Raw genomic sequence first — 19,933 nt, 5'->3', positions numbered from 1 at the left:
CTCCTCTTTCCCACCCCCACTCCTCTTTTCCCCCCCACCCCCACTCCTCTTTACCCCCTCCCACCCCCACTCCTCTTTCCCCCCACCCCACTCCTCTTTCCACCCCACTCCTCTTTTCCCCCCACTCCTCTTTTCCCCCCACTCCTCTTTCCCACCCCCACTCCTCTTTCCCACCCCACCCCCACTCCTCTTTCCCCCCCACCCCCACTCCTCTTTCCCCCCCACCCCCACTCCTCTTTCCCCCCCCCAATTCTCTTTCCCCCCACTCCTCTTTCCCCCCACTCCTCTTTCCCCCCCTCACCCCCACTCCTCTTTCCCCCCCTCACCCCCACTCCTCTTTCCCCCCTCACCCCCACTCCTCTTTCCCCCCTCACCCCCACTCCTCTTCCCCCCCCGCCCACTCCTCTTCCCCCCCCCACCCCCACTCCTCTTTCCCACACCCACCCCTTCTCCTCTTTCCCTCCCCCCACCCCCACTCCTCTTTCCCCCCCCCACCCCCACTCCTCTTTCACCCCCTCCACCCCCACTCCTCTTTTGCCCCCTCCACCCCCACTCCTCTTTCCCCCTCCCACCCCCACTACTCTTTACCCCCTCCCACCCCCACTCCTCTTTCCCCCCCCCACCCCCACTCCTCTTTACCCCTCCCACCCCCACTCCTCTTTCCCCCCCACCCCCACTCCTCTTTCCCCCCCACCCCCCCTCCTCTTCCCCCCCCACCCCCACTCCTCTTTCCCCTCTCCGACCCCCACTCCTCTTTACCCCCTCCCACCCCCACTCCTCTTTCCCCCCCACCCCCACTCCTCTTTACCCCCTCCCACCCCCACTCCTCTTTCCCCCCACCCCCACTCCTCTTTCCCCCCTCCGACCCCCACTCCTCTTTACCCCCTCCCACCCCCACTCCTCTTTCCCCCCCCAGTCCTCTTTACCCCCTCCCACCCCCACTCCTCTTTCCCCCCACCCCGACTCCTCTTTTCCCCCCCACTCCTCTTTTCCCCCCACTCCTCTTTCCCCCCCCACTCCTCTTTCCCCCCCACTCCTCTTTCCCACCCCCACTCCTCTTCCCCCCCCCACCCCCACTCCTCTTTCCCCCCCCACCCCACTCCTCTTTCCCCCCCCCCACCCCCACTCCTCTTTCCCCCCCCACCCCCACTCCTCTTTCCCCCCCACCCCCACTCCTCTTTTCCCCCCACCCCCACTCCTCTTTCCCCCCCACCCCTTCTCCTCTTTCCCTCCCCCCCACCCCCACTCCTCTTTCCCTCCCCCCCACCCCCACTCCTCTTTCCCCCCCCACCCCCACTCCTCTTTCCCCCCCCCACCCCCACTCCTCTTTCGCCCCCTCCACCCCCACTCCTCTTTTGCCCCCTCCACCCCCACTCCTCTTTCCCCCTCCCACCCCTACTACTCTTTAACCCCTCCCACCCCCACTCCTCTTTCCCCCCCCCACCCCCACTCCTCTTTACCCCCTCCCACCCCCACTCCTCTTTCCCCCCACCCCCACTCCTCTTTCCCCCCCACCCCCACTCCTCTTTCCCCTCTCCGACCCCCACTCCTCTTTACCCCCTCCCACCCCCACTCCTCTTTCCCCCCCCACCCCCACTCCTCTTTACCCCCTCCCACCCCCACTCCTCTTTCCCCCCCACCCCCACTCCTCTTTCCCCCCTCCGACCCCACTCCTCTTTACCCCCTCCCACCCCCACTCCTCTTTCCCCCCCCCACTCCTCTTTACCCCCTCCCACCCCCACTCCTCTTTCCCCCCCACCCCGACTCCTCTTTCCCCCCCCACTCCTCTTTCCCCCCACTCCTCTTTCCACCCCCACTCCTCTTCCCACCCCCACTCCTCTTTCCCCCCCCCCCACCCCCACTCCTCTTTCCCCCCCACTCCTCTTCCCCCCCCCACCCCCACTACTCTTTTCCCCCCCACCCCCACTCCTCTTTCCCCCCCCACCCCCACTCCTCTTTCCCCCCCCACCCCCACTCCTCTTTCCCCCCCACCCCCACTCCTCTTTCCCCCCCACCCCCACTCCTCTTTCCCCCCCACCCCACTCCTCTTTCCCCCCACCCCCACTCCTATTTCCCCCCACCCCCACTCCTCTTTCCCCCCCACTCCTCTTTTCCCCCACTCCTCTTTTCCCCCACTCCTCTTTCCCCCCACTCCTCTTTCCCACCCCCACTCCTCTTTCCCACCCCCACTCCTCTTTCCCCCCCACCCCCACTCCTCTTTTCCCCCCCACCCCCACTCCTCTTTTCCCCCCCACCCCCACTCCTCTTTCCCCCCCCCCACCCCCACTCCTCTTTTCCCCCCACCCCACTCCTCTTTCCCCCCCCACTCCTCTCCCCCCCACCCCCACTCCTCTTTCCCCCCCACGCCCACTCCTCTTTCCCCCCCACCCCCACTCCTCTTCCCCCCCACCCCCACTCCTCTTCCCCCCCCCACCCCCACTCTTCCCCCCCCACCCCCACTCCTCTTTCCCCCCCACCCCCACTCCTCTTCCCCCCACCCCCACTCCTCTTCCACCCCACTCCTCTTTCCCCCCCCCACCCCCACTCCTCTTTCCCCCCACCCCCACTCCTCTTTCGCCCCCCCACCCCCACTCCTCTTACCCCCCTCCCACCCCCACTCCTCTTTTCCCCCTCCACCCCCACGCCTCTTTTCCCCCCCCACCCCCACTCCTCTTTCCCCCCCCCCACTCCTCTTTCCCCCCCACCCCCACTCCTCTTTACCCCCTCCCACCCCCACTCCTCTTTCCCCCCCACCCCCAGTCCTCTTTCCCCACCACCCCCACTCCTCTTTTCCCCCACTCCTCTTCCCCCCCCCCCACTCCTCTTTCCCCCCCACTCCTCTTTTCCCCCCCACTCCTCTTTTCCCCCCACTTCTCTTTCCCACCCCCACTTCTCTTTCCCACCCCCACTCCTCTTTCCCCACCCCCACTCCTCTTTCCCCTCCCCACCCCCACTCCTCTTTCCCCCCCCACCCCACTCCTCTTTCCCCCCCCACCCCCACTCCTCTTTACCCCCTCCCACCCCCACTCCTCTTTACCCCCTCCCACCCCCACTCCTCTTTCCCCCCACCCCACTCCTCTTTCCCCCTCTGACCCCCACTCCTCTTTACCCCCTCCCACCCCCACTCCTCTTTCCCCCCCCACTCCTCTTTACCCCCTCCCACCCCCACTCCTCTTTCCCCCCACCCCGACTCCTCTTTCCCCCCCCACTCCTCTTTTCCCCCCCACTCCTCTTTTCCCCCCACTCCTCTTTCCCACCCCCACTCCTCTTCCCACCCCCACTCCTCTTTCCCCACCCCACCCCCACTCCTCTTTCCCCCCCACTCCTCTTCCCCCCCCACCCCCACTACTCTTTCCCCCCCCACCCCCACTCCTCTTTTCCCCCCCACCCCCACTCCTCTTTCCCCCAATCCTCTTACCCCTTTACCCCCACTCCTCTTTCCCCCCCACCCCACTCCTCTTTCCCCCCACCCCCACTCCTCTTTCCCCCCCACCCCACTCCTCTTTCCCCCCCACCCCCACTCCTCTTTCCCCCCCACTCCTCTTTTCCCCCCCACTCCTCTTTTCCCCCCCACTCCTCTTTTCCCCCCCACTCCTCTTTCCCACCCCCACTCCTCTTTCCCACCCCCACTCCTCTTTCCCCCCCACCCCCACTCCTTTTTCCCCCCCCCACCCCCACTACTCTTTTCCCCCCACCCCCACTCCTCTTTTCCCCCCCACCCCCACTCCTCTTTTTCCCCCCACTCCCACTCCTCTTTTTCCCCCCACCCCACTCCTCTTTCCCCCCCCACTCCTCTCCCCCCACCCCCACTCCTCTTTCTCCCCCCACGCCCACTCCTCTTTCCCCCCACCCCCACTCCTCTTCCCCCCCCACCCCCACTCCTCTTCCCCCCCACCCCCACTCCTCTTCCCCCCCCACCCCCACTCCTCTTCCCCCCCCACCCCCACTCCTCTTCCCCCCCACCCCCACTCCTCTTCCCCCCACCCCCACTCCTCTTCCCCCCACCCCCACTCCTCTTCCACCCCCACTCTTCTTTCCCCCCCCCACCCCCACTCCTCTTTCCCCCCACCCCCACTCCTCTTTCGCCCCCCCACCCCCACTCCTCTTACCCCCCTCCCACCCCCACTCCTCTTTTCCCCCTCCCACCCCCACGCCTCTTTTTTCCCCCCCACCCCCACTCCTCTTTCCCCCCCCACTCCTCTTTCCCCCCCCACCCCCACTCCTCTTTACCCCCTCCCACCCCCACTCCTCTTTACCCCCTCCCACCCCCACTCCTCTTTCCCCCCCACCCCCAGTCCTCTTTCCCCACCACCCCCACTCCTCTTTTCCCCACTCCTCTTTCCCCCCCCCCCACTCCTCTTTCCCCCCCACTCCTCTTTTCCCCCCCACTCCTCTTTTCCCCCCCACTTCTCTTTCCCACCCCCACTTCTCTTTCCCACCCCCACTCCTCTTTCCCCACCCCCACTCCTCTTTCCCCCCCCACCCCCACTCCTCTTTCCCCCCCCACCCCCACTCCTCTTCCCCCCCCACCCCCACTCCTCTTTCCCCCCAATCCTCTTCCCCCCCCCTCACCCCCACTCCTCTTTCCCCCCCCCACCCTCCCTGAATGGTATGCAGGAAGGAAACACGCCTTTCCTTTATAACTGAGACTGCCCATGGCTGTGGAACATCAAACTGTGTTTCACTCCAACAATACCTGCATTATACTGGCTGACCTCAGGACACCACATTAAAGGTTAGTAAAGTTTAGATAAAGGAAACAACAAAAGATTGCTGGGCCCAACAAAAAGCAAAAAGAAAGAAAGATAAAGTGGTGCCCTTGATGCCAGCAAACATGCAATTAACTTATACAATAGTGCAAGCAGCCCTGTCACATATCCCCCACTTTAAGAGGAAAACAGTGAGGATTTTTCTCCAATATACTTTTGTAAGAGACAGGGGTGCTGCAATTTTACTCTCCTATACTGACAAATAGGGAACCTCCGCCCTGTCGAAAGTGCCTCCCCAGACGTTACTGCGTCTTCCTTACTTTCCAACGGCAATCTCTGATATGCCTCACCTGCCATATCAGGGTCACACTCTCTCAGGACCATCAAAGACAATTTTTCTCTCTCTTTCCAACCTTTTAACAAATTAACATGGTATATAGACTTGTCCCTTCTTCTTGGTATGCTTACTTGGTAGTTCACAGCCCCCTTTCTTTCCACAATGGTATATGGACCTTGCCATCTAGCTACCAGTTTATTCTCTCTATCGGGCAACAAAAGGTGTACTTTATCCCCAGGAAGGAATACCCTATCTCTGGACTTTTTGTCATACCACACTTTCTGGTGTTGTTGAGCCTCCCTCAAATTTTCATTAGCCAGATCCTGCATGCGGATAATCTTTTCCCTCATCTGGGTAATATATCCTACTATATTATCCCTCAAAGGATCCCGCTGCACCCAGGAATCTTTGATTAATGCTAGCCAGACCCCGGGGTTGCCTTCCATAAAGTAACTCAAACGGGGAAAATCCTGTTGAAGCTTGTGGTACTTCCCTGTATGAGAACAATAAATAAGGCAACACTGGTCCCATTTGTTAGGCTGCTCACCTACCACCTTTCTAATCATCCTTTTAATGTCCGGTTAAGCCTCTCTACTAAACCATCAGTTTGGGGATGATATTCAGATGTACGTAGGGTCTGGATTCCCAACAACTGATACCCCTCTTTCACTAAGTTTGACATGAAATTTGACCCCTGATCCATTAGAATTTTACGAGGGATTCCTACCCTTGCAAATACCTGAATAAGAGCATTTGCTGCATTCTTAGCAGTAACACTGGGCAAGGGAATTGCTTCTGGATACCTGGTGGCGTAATCACATAGTACCAGTATATACTGATTTACCTTTAGAACTTTATTGGAAAGGACCCACCACATCCATGACCACCCGGTCAAAAGCTTCCCCAACTACCGGTATAGGGATCAATTTCCCCCAGATCCATGATGTTTACTGGGCCCACCTGTTGGCATATAGGGCAAGAGGCACAATATTCTCCCACATCCTTATGTACTTTATGCCAAAAAAAATGCATTAATATTCTATATAAGGTCTTGTCTCTGCCCATATGACCCCCCATGGGAACATCATGTGCCAACCGAAGAATCTCCTTCCGAAATACTTTTGGCACCATGACCTGCTCCACCTGTAAAGAAGATTGAGGATCCTTGCGGACCCTGGTTAATACACCCTGCCGTAATACATATGATGGTATAGGCCCAAACTCGCTCATCTCTTCAGTCTGGGATACCACCTGCTGAAAAAAAGGGTTTAGTGAGATGTCCTGCTGTTGCGCCTCTACAATATCCTTGCCCCAAACATTATTGACCTCGTCCAAGTCCTGCACCCCAAATTCTCTAGGACCGAGTGCTTTGTCCTTTCTTTTTTGCCTACGGGATTTCCTGTCTCTCCCCTCTTCACCAAAGATCTCTGGGTGAAAAGGAAAAAGCCCCTCCAAAGAAGTTTTCAAAGACTTCTCCTTTTCAGCCTGCTTCTTCGCTTGGGCCCTTGTGGTAACTGCTGAACAGTGTGTCAATAGTCCTAACAGACCTGGAAAGTTCCGCCCCTGAATCACCATGTGGGGCATATTTTCTACTACCCCTGCCTGTACTACATGTGTAACGGTACACACGGTGATAGGCAGCGGAATGATTGGACACCGCTTATAATGTCCATGGACACATTGTATGTCCAGAGAGCCCACTGGTATCCCTTTGGAAAACTGTCCTTTCATTACCAAAGTACTTTCACTCCCAGTGTCTGAGGGCCTTCACCATTTTCCCCCTGATGGTCACTTCCTTAATGAATCCACCAGCATTGGTGATCATAATACTTGGCCCATTCTTCCCTTGTCGGCAATATCTGGCTATGTGTCCTGGTTTCTTACAGAGATGGCATAACCGTGTATCCTGTATATGTGAGCTCCGACCTGCCCCCTGTCTAAATGAAGATTCCCGTAATGGTGTATGTAATTAGGGGGGAGGAGGTCTTACCACCGGTCTTCTCTCACGTTCCGGATGAGCTGCCAAATAGTCCCCAGCCAGGTCTATAGCTTTATCCCCAGTTTTGGGTCGATGTTCCTGTACCCACAGTCGGGCACCTTGTGGCAGAATCTCCAGGAACTGCTCACGGACAAATAGCTCTAAAATGTCCTCTTTTGTCTTCTCGGTCGGCTTAATCCACTTATTTGTAAGATCCATCAATTTGGCATAAGTCTCCCGCAGTCCTTCTGAATGATTATAGCGGAGGTTGCGAAATCTTTGCCTGAACGTCTCCGGGTTGATGTTATATTGCCTGTAAATGGCCTCTTTCACCATCTCGTAGTCTTCGGCATCCCCTGGATTTAGAGCACTGTAGGCCATCTGAGCCTTCCCGGTCAGTGTGGGCACTAGCCTCATTACTCACTGTGACCTTGGCCACTGACTGTCTGGCCACCCTCTCAAACATGACGAGAAGAGCTTCAATGTCATCCTCAGGGCTCAGTTTATTTAAGCGGATCTCTTTGAGGATGATAGGCTCAGGTGCCGGTGTTATGGTTCCTACTTGAAGGAGCTTCATCAAGTCCGTCATCTGCTGCGTCTGTCGCTGCTGCATATCATCCATCCGTCTCTCCTGTTGCTCTACTTGTTTGGCCCATCGCCGCTCCTGTTCCTCACGGCGGTTCTCTAGTTCCCTCTGCTGTCTCTCTTGCATCTCCTGCCGTCTCTCTTCCATCTCCTGTCGCCGCTGCTCTTGTTCTGCCTGTTGGACCACCAGCCACTTCAGAAGGTCGTCCTTTCCTTCCGCTCCAGTCTTAACTGCTTCCCCTGTATGGGTCTTGGGCTTGCTCCAACGTCCCCAGTGGCCTCCAATCCCTCATCATCCTCCATCATTACCTCCACGCCGGCACCAATTTCTTCTGCTCGATCAGCCCTTGTCTGGTCAGGACACCTGGATATCTTCGTCTGTTAGAGCGAGCTGCTATTTTCCTTTGGGTCCTTTTCATCTGGGACCATAGGGTTTAGATGTTGGGTACAGCATCAATTATCCCACCACTGCCACCATATGTGAAAGGTTGCGTCCCAGCCTTTATTTAAAGAAGCAGCAGCATCAGACCCTGGAAGAATGAACGAGGCTTTGCTGTTCTCTGAACCTTCTTTTTATTAGGGATTCCACATTCAGGTGTACAACAACCAGTTCTCCCAGCGTAATGTCTCCAGCCACAGAATAGCCAGCAATATCTGCATTAGAAAGTTTGCATCCTTTCACTGAAGTTCCGCAGACATCCTCATATCACATAACAGCAATAAGGAGTGCAGAAAGAGACAACCTCATATCACATAGCAGCAACAAGGAGTGCAGCAGGGCCCAGGGAAAGAAACTCCCTCTCTTTTATTACTGGTTAATTTGGACCAAACCAAATTAAGTATACCACACAGGGGAGTTGTCTCCCAAAACTTACACAATTTGCAAACATAATACACGTCACACAACATACAATTTTCTATAGCAAGCCCCAAAATAAACAACAGTACCTTTTACAAACATCCTATGCATGTCTTTACTCTGCAAAATAAATGACATTCAGTATCACTTTGATTCCTCCCCCTCCATACCATGGTATAATCCACCCTGAATGGTATGCAGGAAGGAAACGCCCCTTTCCTTTATAACAGAGACTGCCCATGGCTGTGGAACATCAAACTGTGTTTCACTCCACCACATTTAAGGTTAGTAAAGTTTAGATAAAGGAAACAACAAAAGATTGCTTGTCCCAGCAAAAAGCAAACAGAAAGAAAGATAAAGTGGTGCCCTTGATGCCAGAAAGCATACATGCAATTAACTTATACAATAGTGCAAGCAGCCCTGTCACAGGTTGGGGGTGTATTTTTATATGTATTGGGGGGTTAAGTAAAATTTGTGCGCTAAAATTTGTTTTTCTGTGGTAGGTGCGTTATGGGTTGGGGGGGGAGGGTTTCTCCTTTCCTTTGTTCTGGGCCCCATGATTTTTGTTGGCGGCCCTGATTGTGTGTGTGTGTCTGTGTGTGTGTGTGTGTCTGTGTGTCTGTCAAGTGAAAAACACTATATGAACAACTTTAACATAGTAAACTCTCCCGTAATTTAAAGTAAAAGTACTGTAAATTCAGCATACAGTACAAACAGAAATTACAACTCCTCTCCATTTCAGCCTTCCCCCTTGCTCATGTCCCTGCCCCTCTGCCTTCCGTCACTCCCCTTGTACCAAGAGACGTCTCCCAAACTCAAATTACAACTTTCGCTTGGACTACGGAGACGGGAGATGTTATCTGTAGCCGGCACTATAAGTGCAGCCTTGGGCTACGGCCCTTAGTGGTCACTACTGCACGCACGTCTAACTGCCTGGCGACGCTTGCACAGGTAAAATCTGCGATCGGTGGTCTACAGTATGTGGAGCGATGGGATGCATGGGGGGGAGGGGGGAGAGAGTTTCAAGCCCAAATCGACATTGTTATCTCATTAGACTGTGGCTCAAGGCTTTTTCTATAGTCCAGTTTCCAAATCAGTCCAGGGCGTGTTATAATCTCAGGATGCTAATGGAACAAATTCCTGCTACAAACCTTGTTACATCAACCCCACTTTCTGTTTAGTTCCACCGGAAGAAAACTCACCTTTGTGTCACTTGTGTCATCTTGTCGGGGACTTTTTAATTACAACAGTGTTTTTTTTGTTTGTTTTTAAGTAATAAGAAAGTAGTCACTGGTGTGGCCTGTGGCTCCCATTCCAATCAAACTGGGGGTATATACAAGTGATCCATCGTATATACATTGCTCTCCATTAACTTCTGTTCTTCTGTCACATTATTAACAACTTGTATTTTTTTCCAGCTCTTCCTTTATAAAAACAGACATTACTTTGAGACCTCACTAACTGTCCCAATTTTAGGTTTGTAAATTGTGCGAGAAACGAGGAAGAACAGAACCTTGTGGCGTTGCAGTACCACAGGAAAATCTACTACAGAACCTGCACAGACCTCCCCCACACACACAGCTTCTGGTCTGATATGGAGATGAATATGGAAAGAGCTTGGTATCAAGAGGTTACGCTGTGGAAAAGTAACGCGCCATCACAAGGTAACCAGGAATATGAGTGTTACGTGGTTTTTACATCTCTATTGTCTTATTACTGATGTTAAATTCCAAATAGGGATAGATCTGCATACACCATTATGGGTCAACTAGAACTTAATATCACTAAACCTGACTTGAGTTAAAGGGCCAGATACATCAAGCTGCGGTAACCAAAAATACCATATCACCGCCCATAAAAAAGTGCCTTATTATTATTATCGTGCAATGAATCAGCGTTGCAGCGCCAAAAATAAAGCACTTGTTTATCGGACCCGTTAAAAGCATCAGATCCAATACAAAACAGGCATAATATCACATTTTCAAGTAAAAACTGCCATACATCAAGTTCCAATATTTATCAGAACGGGATGAACGGCAGAAATACCACAAATATTTTATCACCTATCGCCAATATACTGCCCATTATATACAAAGGCAAAATAAGCTAAACCAACATGGAATAGATGATAAAATAGTTGTTAAAATACATTACAGTACATATTAACCCCTTAGTAATCCACGGGTCAACTAGTCATCAGTTTCCATGATTAGCTGACTACACATGGGGATAATATAAACATTACACTACAGTGGCGACACACTTTATTCTCGCTCGGCTAGTCCCGCGAATTTGGGTATACTCGGGTGTATTGAGGTTTGTGATCGTTTTCTGCCCGAGTGTATTGCATTATTTTCCCGGCAGGGATTGAAGCATTTTATTCCGGCTGGCTGCAATACTGCAATGCCGTGTAAAAACACATGGGGGCGCTTGCGAGCTGTTCTCTTTGAAGCCGTCCCCTATAATGAATTGTAATGCAGTATATATACTGTATATATATATACTGTATAACAACAGCCCCTATAACCCCTAACATACAGTACTGTACACATACAGTACTGTATATGCACATACATAAATGATACTATGGGCCGGCGGGGGCGAGATGTGTTTGCAGCAGAGAGAGATCCGCTGCTCTCTCTCTGCGCAAACATCGGCACATTAAAAATTATTTTAAATACATTTTTATTGATAGTGTAGATGTGCAGGGGGTCGCGGGAGCTGAACCGCACTGGTTTCAGGTCTGGGGACCCCCTGCTTCCCGAGATACAGACCCCTTTATGAGGTGCCAGTATCCCTCTGCGTTTAAAGGTCCCGATCACGTGATCGCGGCCTGTTAAACCAAGCAGAGGGATACCGGCACCCCCAAAAGGGGCCTGTATCTCGGGGAGCAGGGGGTCCCCGGACCTGAAACCAAAAGGTTTCTGCTCCGGAGACCCTCTGCACATGTACAGTATAAATAAAACACATATATAAATAAACACTCGTTCTTTACCTTAGTGGCTATGCGCTATGGTAAAGAAGCAGCATTTCTGTATTTTTAATAATATTGTACAGTGAGCAGGGGGTTCCCTGAGCCAGAAATCAAAACTCAGGGGGCCCCCTGCTCCTGCTCAATATTATTAAAAATACAGAAATGCTGGGGGGCGTGTCTATGACGTCATCCAGGACAGTCGGGTAAAAGCTGAGCTCCAGAGACCCTCCTGAATAACCGCTGATTTAAACCCTTTTACCCCGGGCAAAACCCCCGAAAAAAGCCCCTGACGACCCTCTAAAACCAGAGGGATGACTAGTAAGGGGAAAAATCCCCCGACTCAGGGAGTGGGAAAGTTCTTCTCTCCTGCAAAACAGCCTGCTGAGACTGGGAATAGAAGGCAAGATGGCCCCCAGGCTTCAGGCCCACGAGGCAAACAAGGCCTCTCAGACTCAGCGAGCCCTACCGAGACCCCCTCTTCCCCGGACGGGGGGATCACAAAGGCATACCTAGAGGAACTCCTTGCCAAGCTCCAACGGTCACTACAGGCCAATATAAAAGACGCAGTGGCGGAAATTAGGCAGGATATCCAGGGGCTGCAGGAACGCACTACCACACTGGAGACCAGACTGGACGAGGCTTTACACCACCAGTCAGAGGCCGATGATGAGATCATACGCCTGGGCCAAGAAATAAATACACTAAGAGACGGATTGGAGGACCAGGAAAACCGGGATCGCCGCCAGAACCTGCGGATCCGCGGCATCCCTGAGGCAGTGCTACCCACACATCTGCGAGCATACCTGAAGGACTTCTTCCTCTCCATATGCCCAGACCTTGACTCCCGGGATTTGGAAATGGACAGGGCGCACAGAGCCCTGGGCCCGCGCTCCGAGGACCCCAACCGCCGGCGGGACGTGATCGTGCGACTCCACAGTTACTCCACCAAAGATAAACTAATAGGAGCTAGCAGGGGGAGAGACACGATCGCGTTTCGAAGCGACCCGCTTCAGGTCTATAACGACCTTTCCAAGCTTACAGTGGATCGACGTAAAGCACTACGTCCCCTTACACTACTCCTTCGCGAGAAAGAAAGAAATTACAGATGGGGGTTTCCTTTTAAATTGATTATTCCCCACAAGGGCAAATTTCTCACCATCCGGCACCCTGAAGATATGGTGCACTTAGCAAAAGCCCTGGGCCTTCCCGTGGACTCCCTCCAACCTGCCCACCCAGCTGGTAACCGGGACCAGGACAAAGAGGATCAGCCTGTGAGAGCATCGGAGCGGATAGCCGAGCAAAGGCAATCCCGGGACAGATAAGGAAAGACTCACCGGCAAATTAATCTCCCGCCCGGGTCCACGCCGTTGTCAGCCCCGAAACTCCTCCAAAATGGCGTCGGACGCGACCTCACTAGCCCAGGCAGAAGACCTCCGGGCCGGAGCCGCGGGGGGCCCCTCTTCCTCCCCGGTTCCAGAAATCCTACCATGGGCAATCGGAGGGCAGACGCCGCACAGCCGACTTCGGATTCCCACAGCTGCCCCCGGTGTCCGTCGGGGTAAACACTACCGCCTGCTCCAAGGCTCTCCCAAAATGGCGTCCGAAGCGAGCATGCCGGTCCTCGTGGCTTCCCTGGCTGAGCTGCACATCTCCCTCCACAAAATGGCGCCCGATAGAGCCGTCCCCGTCCGCGGAGCACCACGAGGTCTGCCGACGCGCCACAGCCGACGTCAGCTGACTGCGCGACTCACATCCGGCGCAGATGGAGACCCCGCCGGAACCCGGAAGCCAGTCCCATCCGCGGAGCGTCGCGAGGCCAGCGGACGCGCCAAGAATGACGTCAACAACGTGCGCGACCCACGCCCGGCGCCGACGGAGGCCTCGCCTGGACCTGCCGGCGATGCCTGGACCGGAACGCCGGGGCCCCCGAGTGACATCCAGCTGACTCCACAGGATACTCCCAGCTCGGGGCTGTCTGGCGCTTCCCCCCCCCCTCGGCCAATGGGCCCTCCCTGGGCATTCTTTTATCCTCGACAGACACCCTCCCTGGAGGAGAGCTGCCGGCACAAGTCTACACAGCCCCGCACGCGCCCTTCCGTGGTCTTGCCTCCAGGGACAGGGTCTGTAAAATTGTGAAACCCACATATATTCCCCTCGGAGTCTCTCCCCACCACCCCTAAATTCAGCAGGGTTTCCCCTTCACTACCCTATAGTTGGGTTAGCCCCCACTAGAAGAATTAGCAGGTTTAGCCACTGACCCCTACCCTCAAGCTCCCAGGACCCCTCCCCCCCTTGTTCTTTATACTTAACATTAGCGTTATAGAAGTTTCCCCACCTTGATTTTGATTCAGTGCCCCATGAAAGGGATTTGTTGTTGCTGTTGCGACCGTTACTGTTCTCGCTCTGTATGGAGCACATGTTATCACTCTCGCTTCATTTACAGGCTGAGACAATTTGTTGTTTATGCAGAGATATGTCTCCTCCTCCCCCCTTCCCCCCCCCTCCACCCACCCCCCCTCCACCCCCCCCCTTCCACCCCCCCTTCTGCCCCCCCCCCTTCCACCCCCCCCTCCACCACCCCCCTATTGAAATTGACCCACAGTACCTATCCTCGCTACTTATCGCGGGGGACCTAAACATGGCTCTTAACCCAAGAGAAGACAAATCGAGCCTCCCAGGACGACAACAATCCACCCAGTCACAAAGACTGGGGAAAAAATTCAAGGACATAATGGGGGACTTTTCACTTTTAGACATTTGGAGAACACAACACCAGGGGCAAAGGGATTATACCTTTTACTCGGCCCCTCACCAGACATATTCCCGTATAGACTACTTTCTTGCTACCAAGAACATTCTAGAAGCCGCCCTAGATACTGACATCGGCCCAATCACGTGGTCAGATCATGCTCCTATAACCATGACCCTGTCCATTCCATTCGTGAAAACAACCTCATATTCCTGGAGACTGAACGACTCCCTATTGAACCACTCGGAGACAGTACGGGAGCTCAAAAAATCCCTTAAGGAATATTTCCGGATAAATATAGGCACTGTTGCCTCTCCAGCGAGCCTGTGGGAAGCCCATAAGGCGACAATCAGAGGACATTTCATCTCGATTGCCTCCCATCGGAAAAAAACTAAACTTAAACAAATCAAAGAGCTAACAGACAAAATAATAAGCTTAGAACTACAGCATAAAAAAAACCCTTCCCGGAAAATTTATAAACAGTTGACTTCTGCCAGAAGCGACTTAAGAATAATTCAAATGGACAATGTCGAAAAAGCTCTTAAATGGACGGGTCAGAGGTATTATGATAAAGGGAACAAGGCCGACAGACTTCTTGCTAGCAAATTAAGAGGCATACACAAAAGATCGCAAATAACGGCGATTCGGAATAGTGCTGGGGAGCTCCTACATAATGGAAAAAAAAATTGCAGAGGAATTTACTAAATTTTACTCTAAATTATATAACCTAAGGGCTCACTCTGCTAGCCCAGACCCGAAGGAGCTATCGGCTACCATTGACTATCTAGCTGATTGCGACCTCCCCTCATTAACAGAGGAGGAAATCCTTCTCCTGAACGCCACAATAACGGCGGAAGAACTAGAATGGGCCGTTAAGGCCTCCAAAATTTCTAAAGCACCGGGCCCTGATGGTTTCACCAATGCCTACTATAAGAAGTTTCTCCCCATTCTGTCCACCCACCTTTTACAATTGTTCAACTCATTTCTAGAAGGATGTCCTATCCCATCTTCAATGTCGTCCGCCAATTTGGCCATAATCCTCAAAGAAGGGAAGGACCCCACACAATGCGGTAGCTATAGACCAATCTCACTGTTGAACAATGATCTAAAACTATACAGTAAAATACTGGCGAACAGACTTAATCCAATTCTCCCGAGACTAGTACACATGGACCAGGTCGGGTTTGTCCTAGGCCGCCAGGCCTCAGACAATACCCGTAAAATCATTAACTTAGTTGATCATGCCCACCTTACAGATTCACAAGCTATGTTACTAAGCTTAGACGCAGAGAAGGCATTTGACAGAATTGACTGGCTGTTCCTAGACCAAACATTAAAAAAATTCGGATTCAGGGACTCCTTTCTTAAGGGTGTCCAGGCGCTCTACCAAACTCCATCCGCCTTGGTTAGACTATCGGGGGGAGGAGCGGAACAAATTCACATTAGAAATGGCACCCGACAGGGGTGCCCCCTCTCCCCTCTCCTTTTCGCTCTCACGATTGAACCACTGGCGGCCAAAATAAGACAAAACCCAAACATCCAGGGTATACCCATGGCCACTGAACAGTACAAAATTTCCCTATTCGCTGACGATATTATCCTGACCTTGACCAGACCCCTAACTTCCCTCCCCAACCTCCAGATGGAACTGACGGAGTTTGGAAAGGTATCAGGGTATAAAATAAACAGCGACAAATCTGAGGCCCTAAATCTTAGTCTTCCCGACCCCACAGTCAAACTCCTTAAGCTAAATTTCAGCTACCGATGGTGCCCCTCATGCATTAAGTATCTGGGAATTAATGTATCTAGGCACTATCGGGACCTATATAGGGATAACTACCCGAAACTATGGGATCAGATCAAAAGGGATCTAGATCGGTGGAAGGTTATCAGATCTCATGGATTGGGAGGATGATCTCTACCAAAATGAATATACTCCCAAGAATGTTGTACCTATTCCAGACGCTCCCAATCCAGGTCCCGGCCGCCGATCTAAAATATATACAGAATAGACTACTCCACTTCATTTGGCAGGGTAAGAGGCCCAGGGTCGCCAGATCAGTCCTGATGACCACGAGATCCAGAGGAGGGATGGGGGTGCCTGACCTATATAAATACTATCTAGCCGCTCAGCTCAGGCAGGTAGTAATGTGGAACTCAGACCCGACCCGATGTTGCTGGGTGGGAATGGAAACTCGGTGTGCCAAATTGCCTTCTCTGCAAGCCTCCCTCTGGAGCCTGAACAGAGGAGATGGCCACTTACACAATCTTAAACTACAGGCCTCACGTTTCACGTGGGACACCTGGTCCAGTTGCAAACTTAAATTTAACCTCTCATCCACAAACTCACAACTCACTCCCCTCGTTAATAACCCTTAATTCCCTCCAGGATGCGGATCTAAGCTGTTCGCCCACTTTCACACACGGGGTATAGAGGCGATTGCCGATGTACTGAGCCTCGGGAAGCTCCTGAGCTACCAAGAACTGAGGAACAAATTTAAAATGACAGAATTGGACACCTTTAAATATCTACAAATTAGAAATTTTGTTAGAGCTACGTGCCCTCATCCAGAATACCCCGCTCTCACTACGTTTGAACATCTGTGTGAGGACCAGTCTTACCAGAAGGGACTTATCTCGGACATATACAATATCCTAATGCGCTCAACGTCCCCGACACAGCACGACTATATGCTGCGATGGTCAGCTGATCTAAATGTTAATATAGAAAGAGAGACATGGGAGGAAATCTGGCAGGCAGCCTCAGAAACTTCCCTTTGCACCACAATTAAGGAAAACATCTACAAAATTATGTTTGGCTGGTATCTTACCCCAGCACGATTAAACCAGATCTACCCTCTGGCATCAGACCAATGTTGGAGAGGCTGTGGTAATAGAGGGGACATGGCCCACATCTGGTGGACCTGTCCAGAAATTGTGAAATACTGGGCCAAGGTCCAAATTCTGATAAAAGAGGTCACCGACCTAGAACTTCCTATTGAACCACTGACCTTCCTGCTGGCTGCACCCATGCCGAATATAATTCGGCCCACCAGGAAATTAATATCCTTCATTCTCACTGCGGCGAGATGCTGTATTGCGGCCTCCTGGAGGAAAACGACTACGCCAGCGCTCAACACGATAAAGAAAAGCATTGGGGAAGTATTGACTATGGAAAGGCTCACAGCCAACATCAGACAAAAAACCCCGGCCTTTGAGGAGATCTGGGAACCCTGGTTCCACTTTACCAGAGCGCCCCGACCATCCCAGGTGAGAGGGAGACCAACTCCCCCTCCATAAGAAAAAACTCACACGAATCTCACCAGAAACACCCTAACAGCCAAGTGGGACGACAATAACCCTCCCCAACCCCCTCCCCTCCCTCACACCCCCTCATCTACCCCATCACCCTCCCTCTTACCTTCTCTCTATGAAGGCACCCCCTCTCTTTCCTGGACAACTTAGGTTGCCTTTCTTTTTCCCCTTTTTAAAAAATATGTTTTGGAAAATATTAGGCTACGATATATGTCAGAAATGTTGTATTTTCTAAAAATGCCTAATAAAAACATTGAAAAAAAAAAATACAGAAATGCTGCTTCATTACCATAGCGTATAGCCGCTAAGGCAATGAAGGGGTTAACCCACCGTGCCCGCTTTATTGTGGGTAGCGGGGGTGGGTGAAGGGGTTATTTGGCCCTTGGTGTGAGTTTAGGACTTGCGGGGGTGTTGCGGGTGCACTTAACCCCTTCCCGACCGTAGCAGTTAATACCGCTACGGTCATGAAGGGGTTAACCACTCCCGCGACCCCCCCCCCGCAAGCCCAAAACAACCACCGTTGGGGCTAATACCCCCTTCACCCACCCCCACAACCCACAATAAAAAAGAATCACACAGCATCCCCGCAATAAATAAATACATTTGAAATACATTTTTATTCCTAGTGTAGATGTGCAGGGGGTCTCGGGAGCTGAACCGCGTTGGTTTCAGGTCCGGGGACCCCCTGCCCCCCGAGATACAGACCCCTTTATGAGGTGCCGGTATCCCTCTGCGTTAAAGGCCCCGATCACGTGACCGCGGCCTGTTAAACCAAGCAGAGGGATACCGGCACCCCCAAAAGGGGCCTGTATCTCGGGGAGCAGGGGGTCCCCGGACCTGAAACCAAAACGTTTCTGCTCCGGAGACCCTCTGCACATCTACACTGTGAATAAAACACACACATCATTAAAGAATCATTCTTTACCTTAGCGGCTATGTGCTATGGTAAAGAAGCAGCATTTCTGTATTTTTAATAATATTGTACAGTGAGCAGGGGGTTCCCTGAGCCAGAAATCTAAACTCAGGGAGCCCCCTGCTCCTGCACAATATTATTAAAAGTACAGAAATGCTGCTTCATTACCATAGCGTATAGCCGCTAAGGTAATGAAGGGGTTAAGGCATGATAACCAATAAATACATTCAATACATATTTTTAATGTCTGTGTTAAACCTCCCTGCCTTCACTGTAATCTATGTAAAAACCCCTCCCCCTATTCTCTCTTTTAAACTTCCCGTCAATCTATGTAAAACCCCCTCCCCTATTCTCTCTTTTAAACTTCCCTGCCTTCAATGTAATCTATGTAAAAAACCCTCCCCCTATTCTCTCTTTTAAACCTCCCTGCCTTCTCTCTAATCTATGTAAAAACCCCTCTCCCTATCCCCCTGTTGTGTGCGTTAAGCTTCCCTGCAATCTATGTAAAAAAACTCCCCCTATTGTGTGTGTGTTAAATCTCCCTGGCCTGTGTTTCTGAGTGCAGTGTACTGTATGTAAATGTGGGGAGGGGGATCCCGTGTAAATAACCACACCCACCCCCGCTACCCACAATAAAAAAAAATCACACACAGCATCCCCGCAATACATAAATCTAAATAAATAAATACATTTGAAATACATTTTTATTCCTAGTGTAGATGTGCAGGGGGTCTCGGGAGCTGAACCGCGTTGGTTTCAGGTCGGGGGACCCCCTGCCCCCCGAGATACAGACCCCTTTATGAGATGCCGGTATCCCTCTGCGTTAAGGCCCCGATCACGTGACCGCGGCCTGTTAAACCAAGCAGAGGGATACCGGCACCCCCAAAAGGGGCCTGTATCTCGGGGGGCAGGGGGTCCCCGGACCTGAAACCAAAACGTTTCTGCTCCGGAGACCCTCTGCACATCTACACTGTGAATAAAACACACACATCATTAAAGAATCATTCTTTACCTTAGCGGCTATGTGCTATGGTAAAGAAGCAGCATTTCTGTATTTTTAATAATATTGTACAGTGAGCAGGGGGTTCCCTGAGCCAGAAATTAATACTCAGGGGACCCCCTGCTCCTGTTCAATATTATTAAAAATACAGAAATGCTGCTTCATTACCATAGCATATAGCCGCTAAGGTAATGAAGGGGTTAAGGCATGATAACCAATAAATACATTCAATACACTACCCACTACCCATGGCAACCTCCGCTGCTGCTGCTGCTGTAAAACAGAGAAAAAAATTAACACTTTCAAAGTAATGTCCCCTAACCCCTTAATCACCATAGCGGTTATTAACCGCTACAGTCATGAAGGGGTTAACCCACCCTCACCCACCACTCGGGATGCCTACATACCCTCCCACACTACCCCCCCCCCCCCGTGAGGCCTAACCACCCTCACCCAGTACCCACAAGGGAGGCCTACCCACATACCGATGGGGAACCCCCCGCCCCCACCCCCA

At 52.3% G+C, this 19,933-nt stretch overlaps 2 protein-coding genes across 2 annotated transcripts in view; both read left to right on the top strand.

The window, feature by feature from the left end:
• The window catches only part of LOC142466795 (uncharacterized), a 394,879-nt gene that overhangs the window by 317,784 nt on the left and 57,162 nt on the right, over nt 1-19,933 (top strand). The window lies entirely within an intron of this gene.
• LOC142466788 (uncharacterized) overlaps nt 1-19,933 on the top strand; it is a 62,542-nt gene that overhangs the window by 36,360 nt on the left and 6,249 nt on the right. The window contains exon 2 of the mRNA XM_075572206.1: nt 9,945-10,132. Coding sequence (XP_075428321.1) covers nt 10,063-10,132 — 70 coding nt within the window. The 5' untranslated portion in view covers nt 9,945-10,062. The remainder of the gene's footprint in view (nt 1-9,944; nt 10,133-19,933) is intronic.

This window comes from Ascaphus truei, chromosome 15 (assembly GCF_040206685.1).
Source record: "Ascaphus truei isolate aAscTru1 chromosome 15, aAscTru1.hap1, whole genome shotgun sequence".
NCBI classification, from domain to species: domain Eukaryota; kingdom Metazoa; phylum Chordata; class Amphibia; order Anura; family Ascaphidae; genus Ascaphus; species Ascaphus truei.
This window is presented reverse-complemented; position numbering and strand designations above follow the sequence as displayed.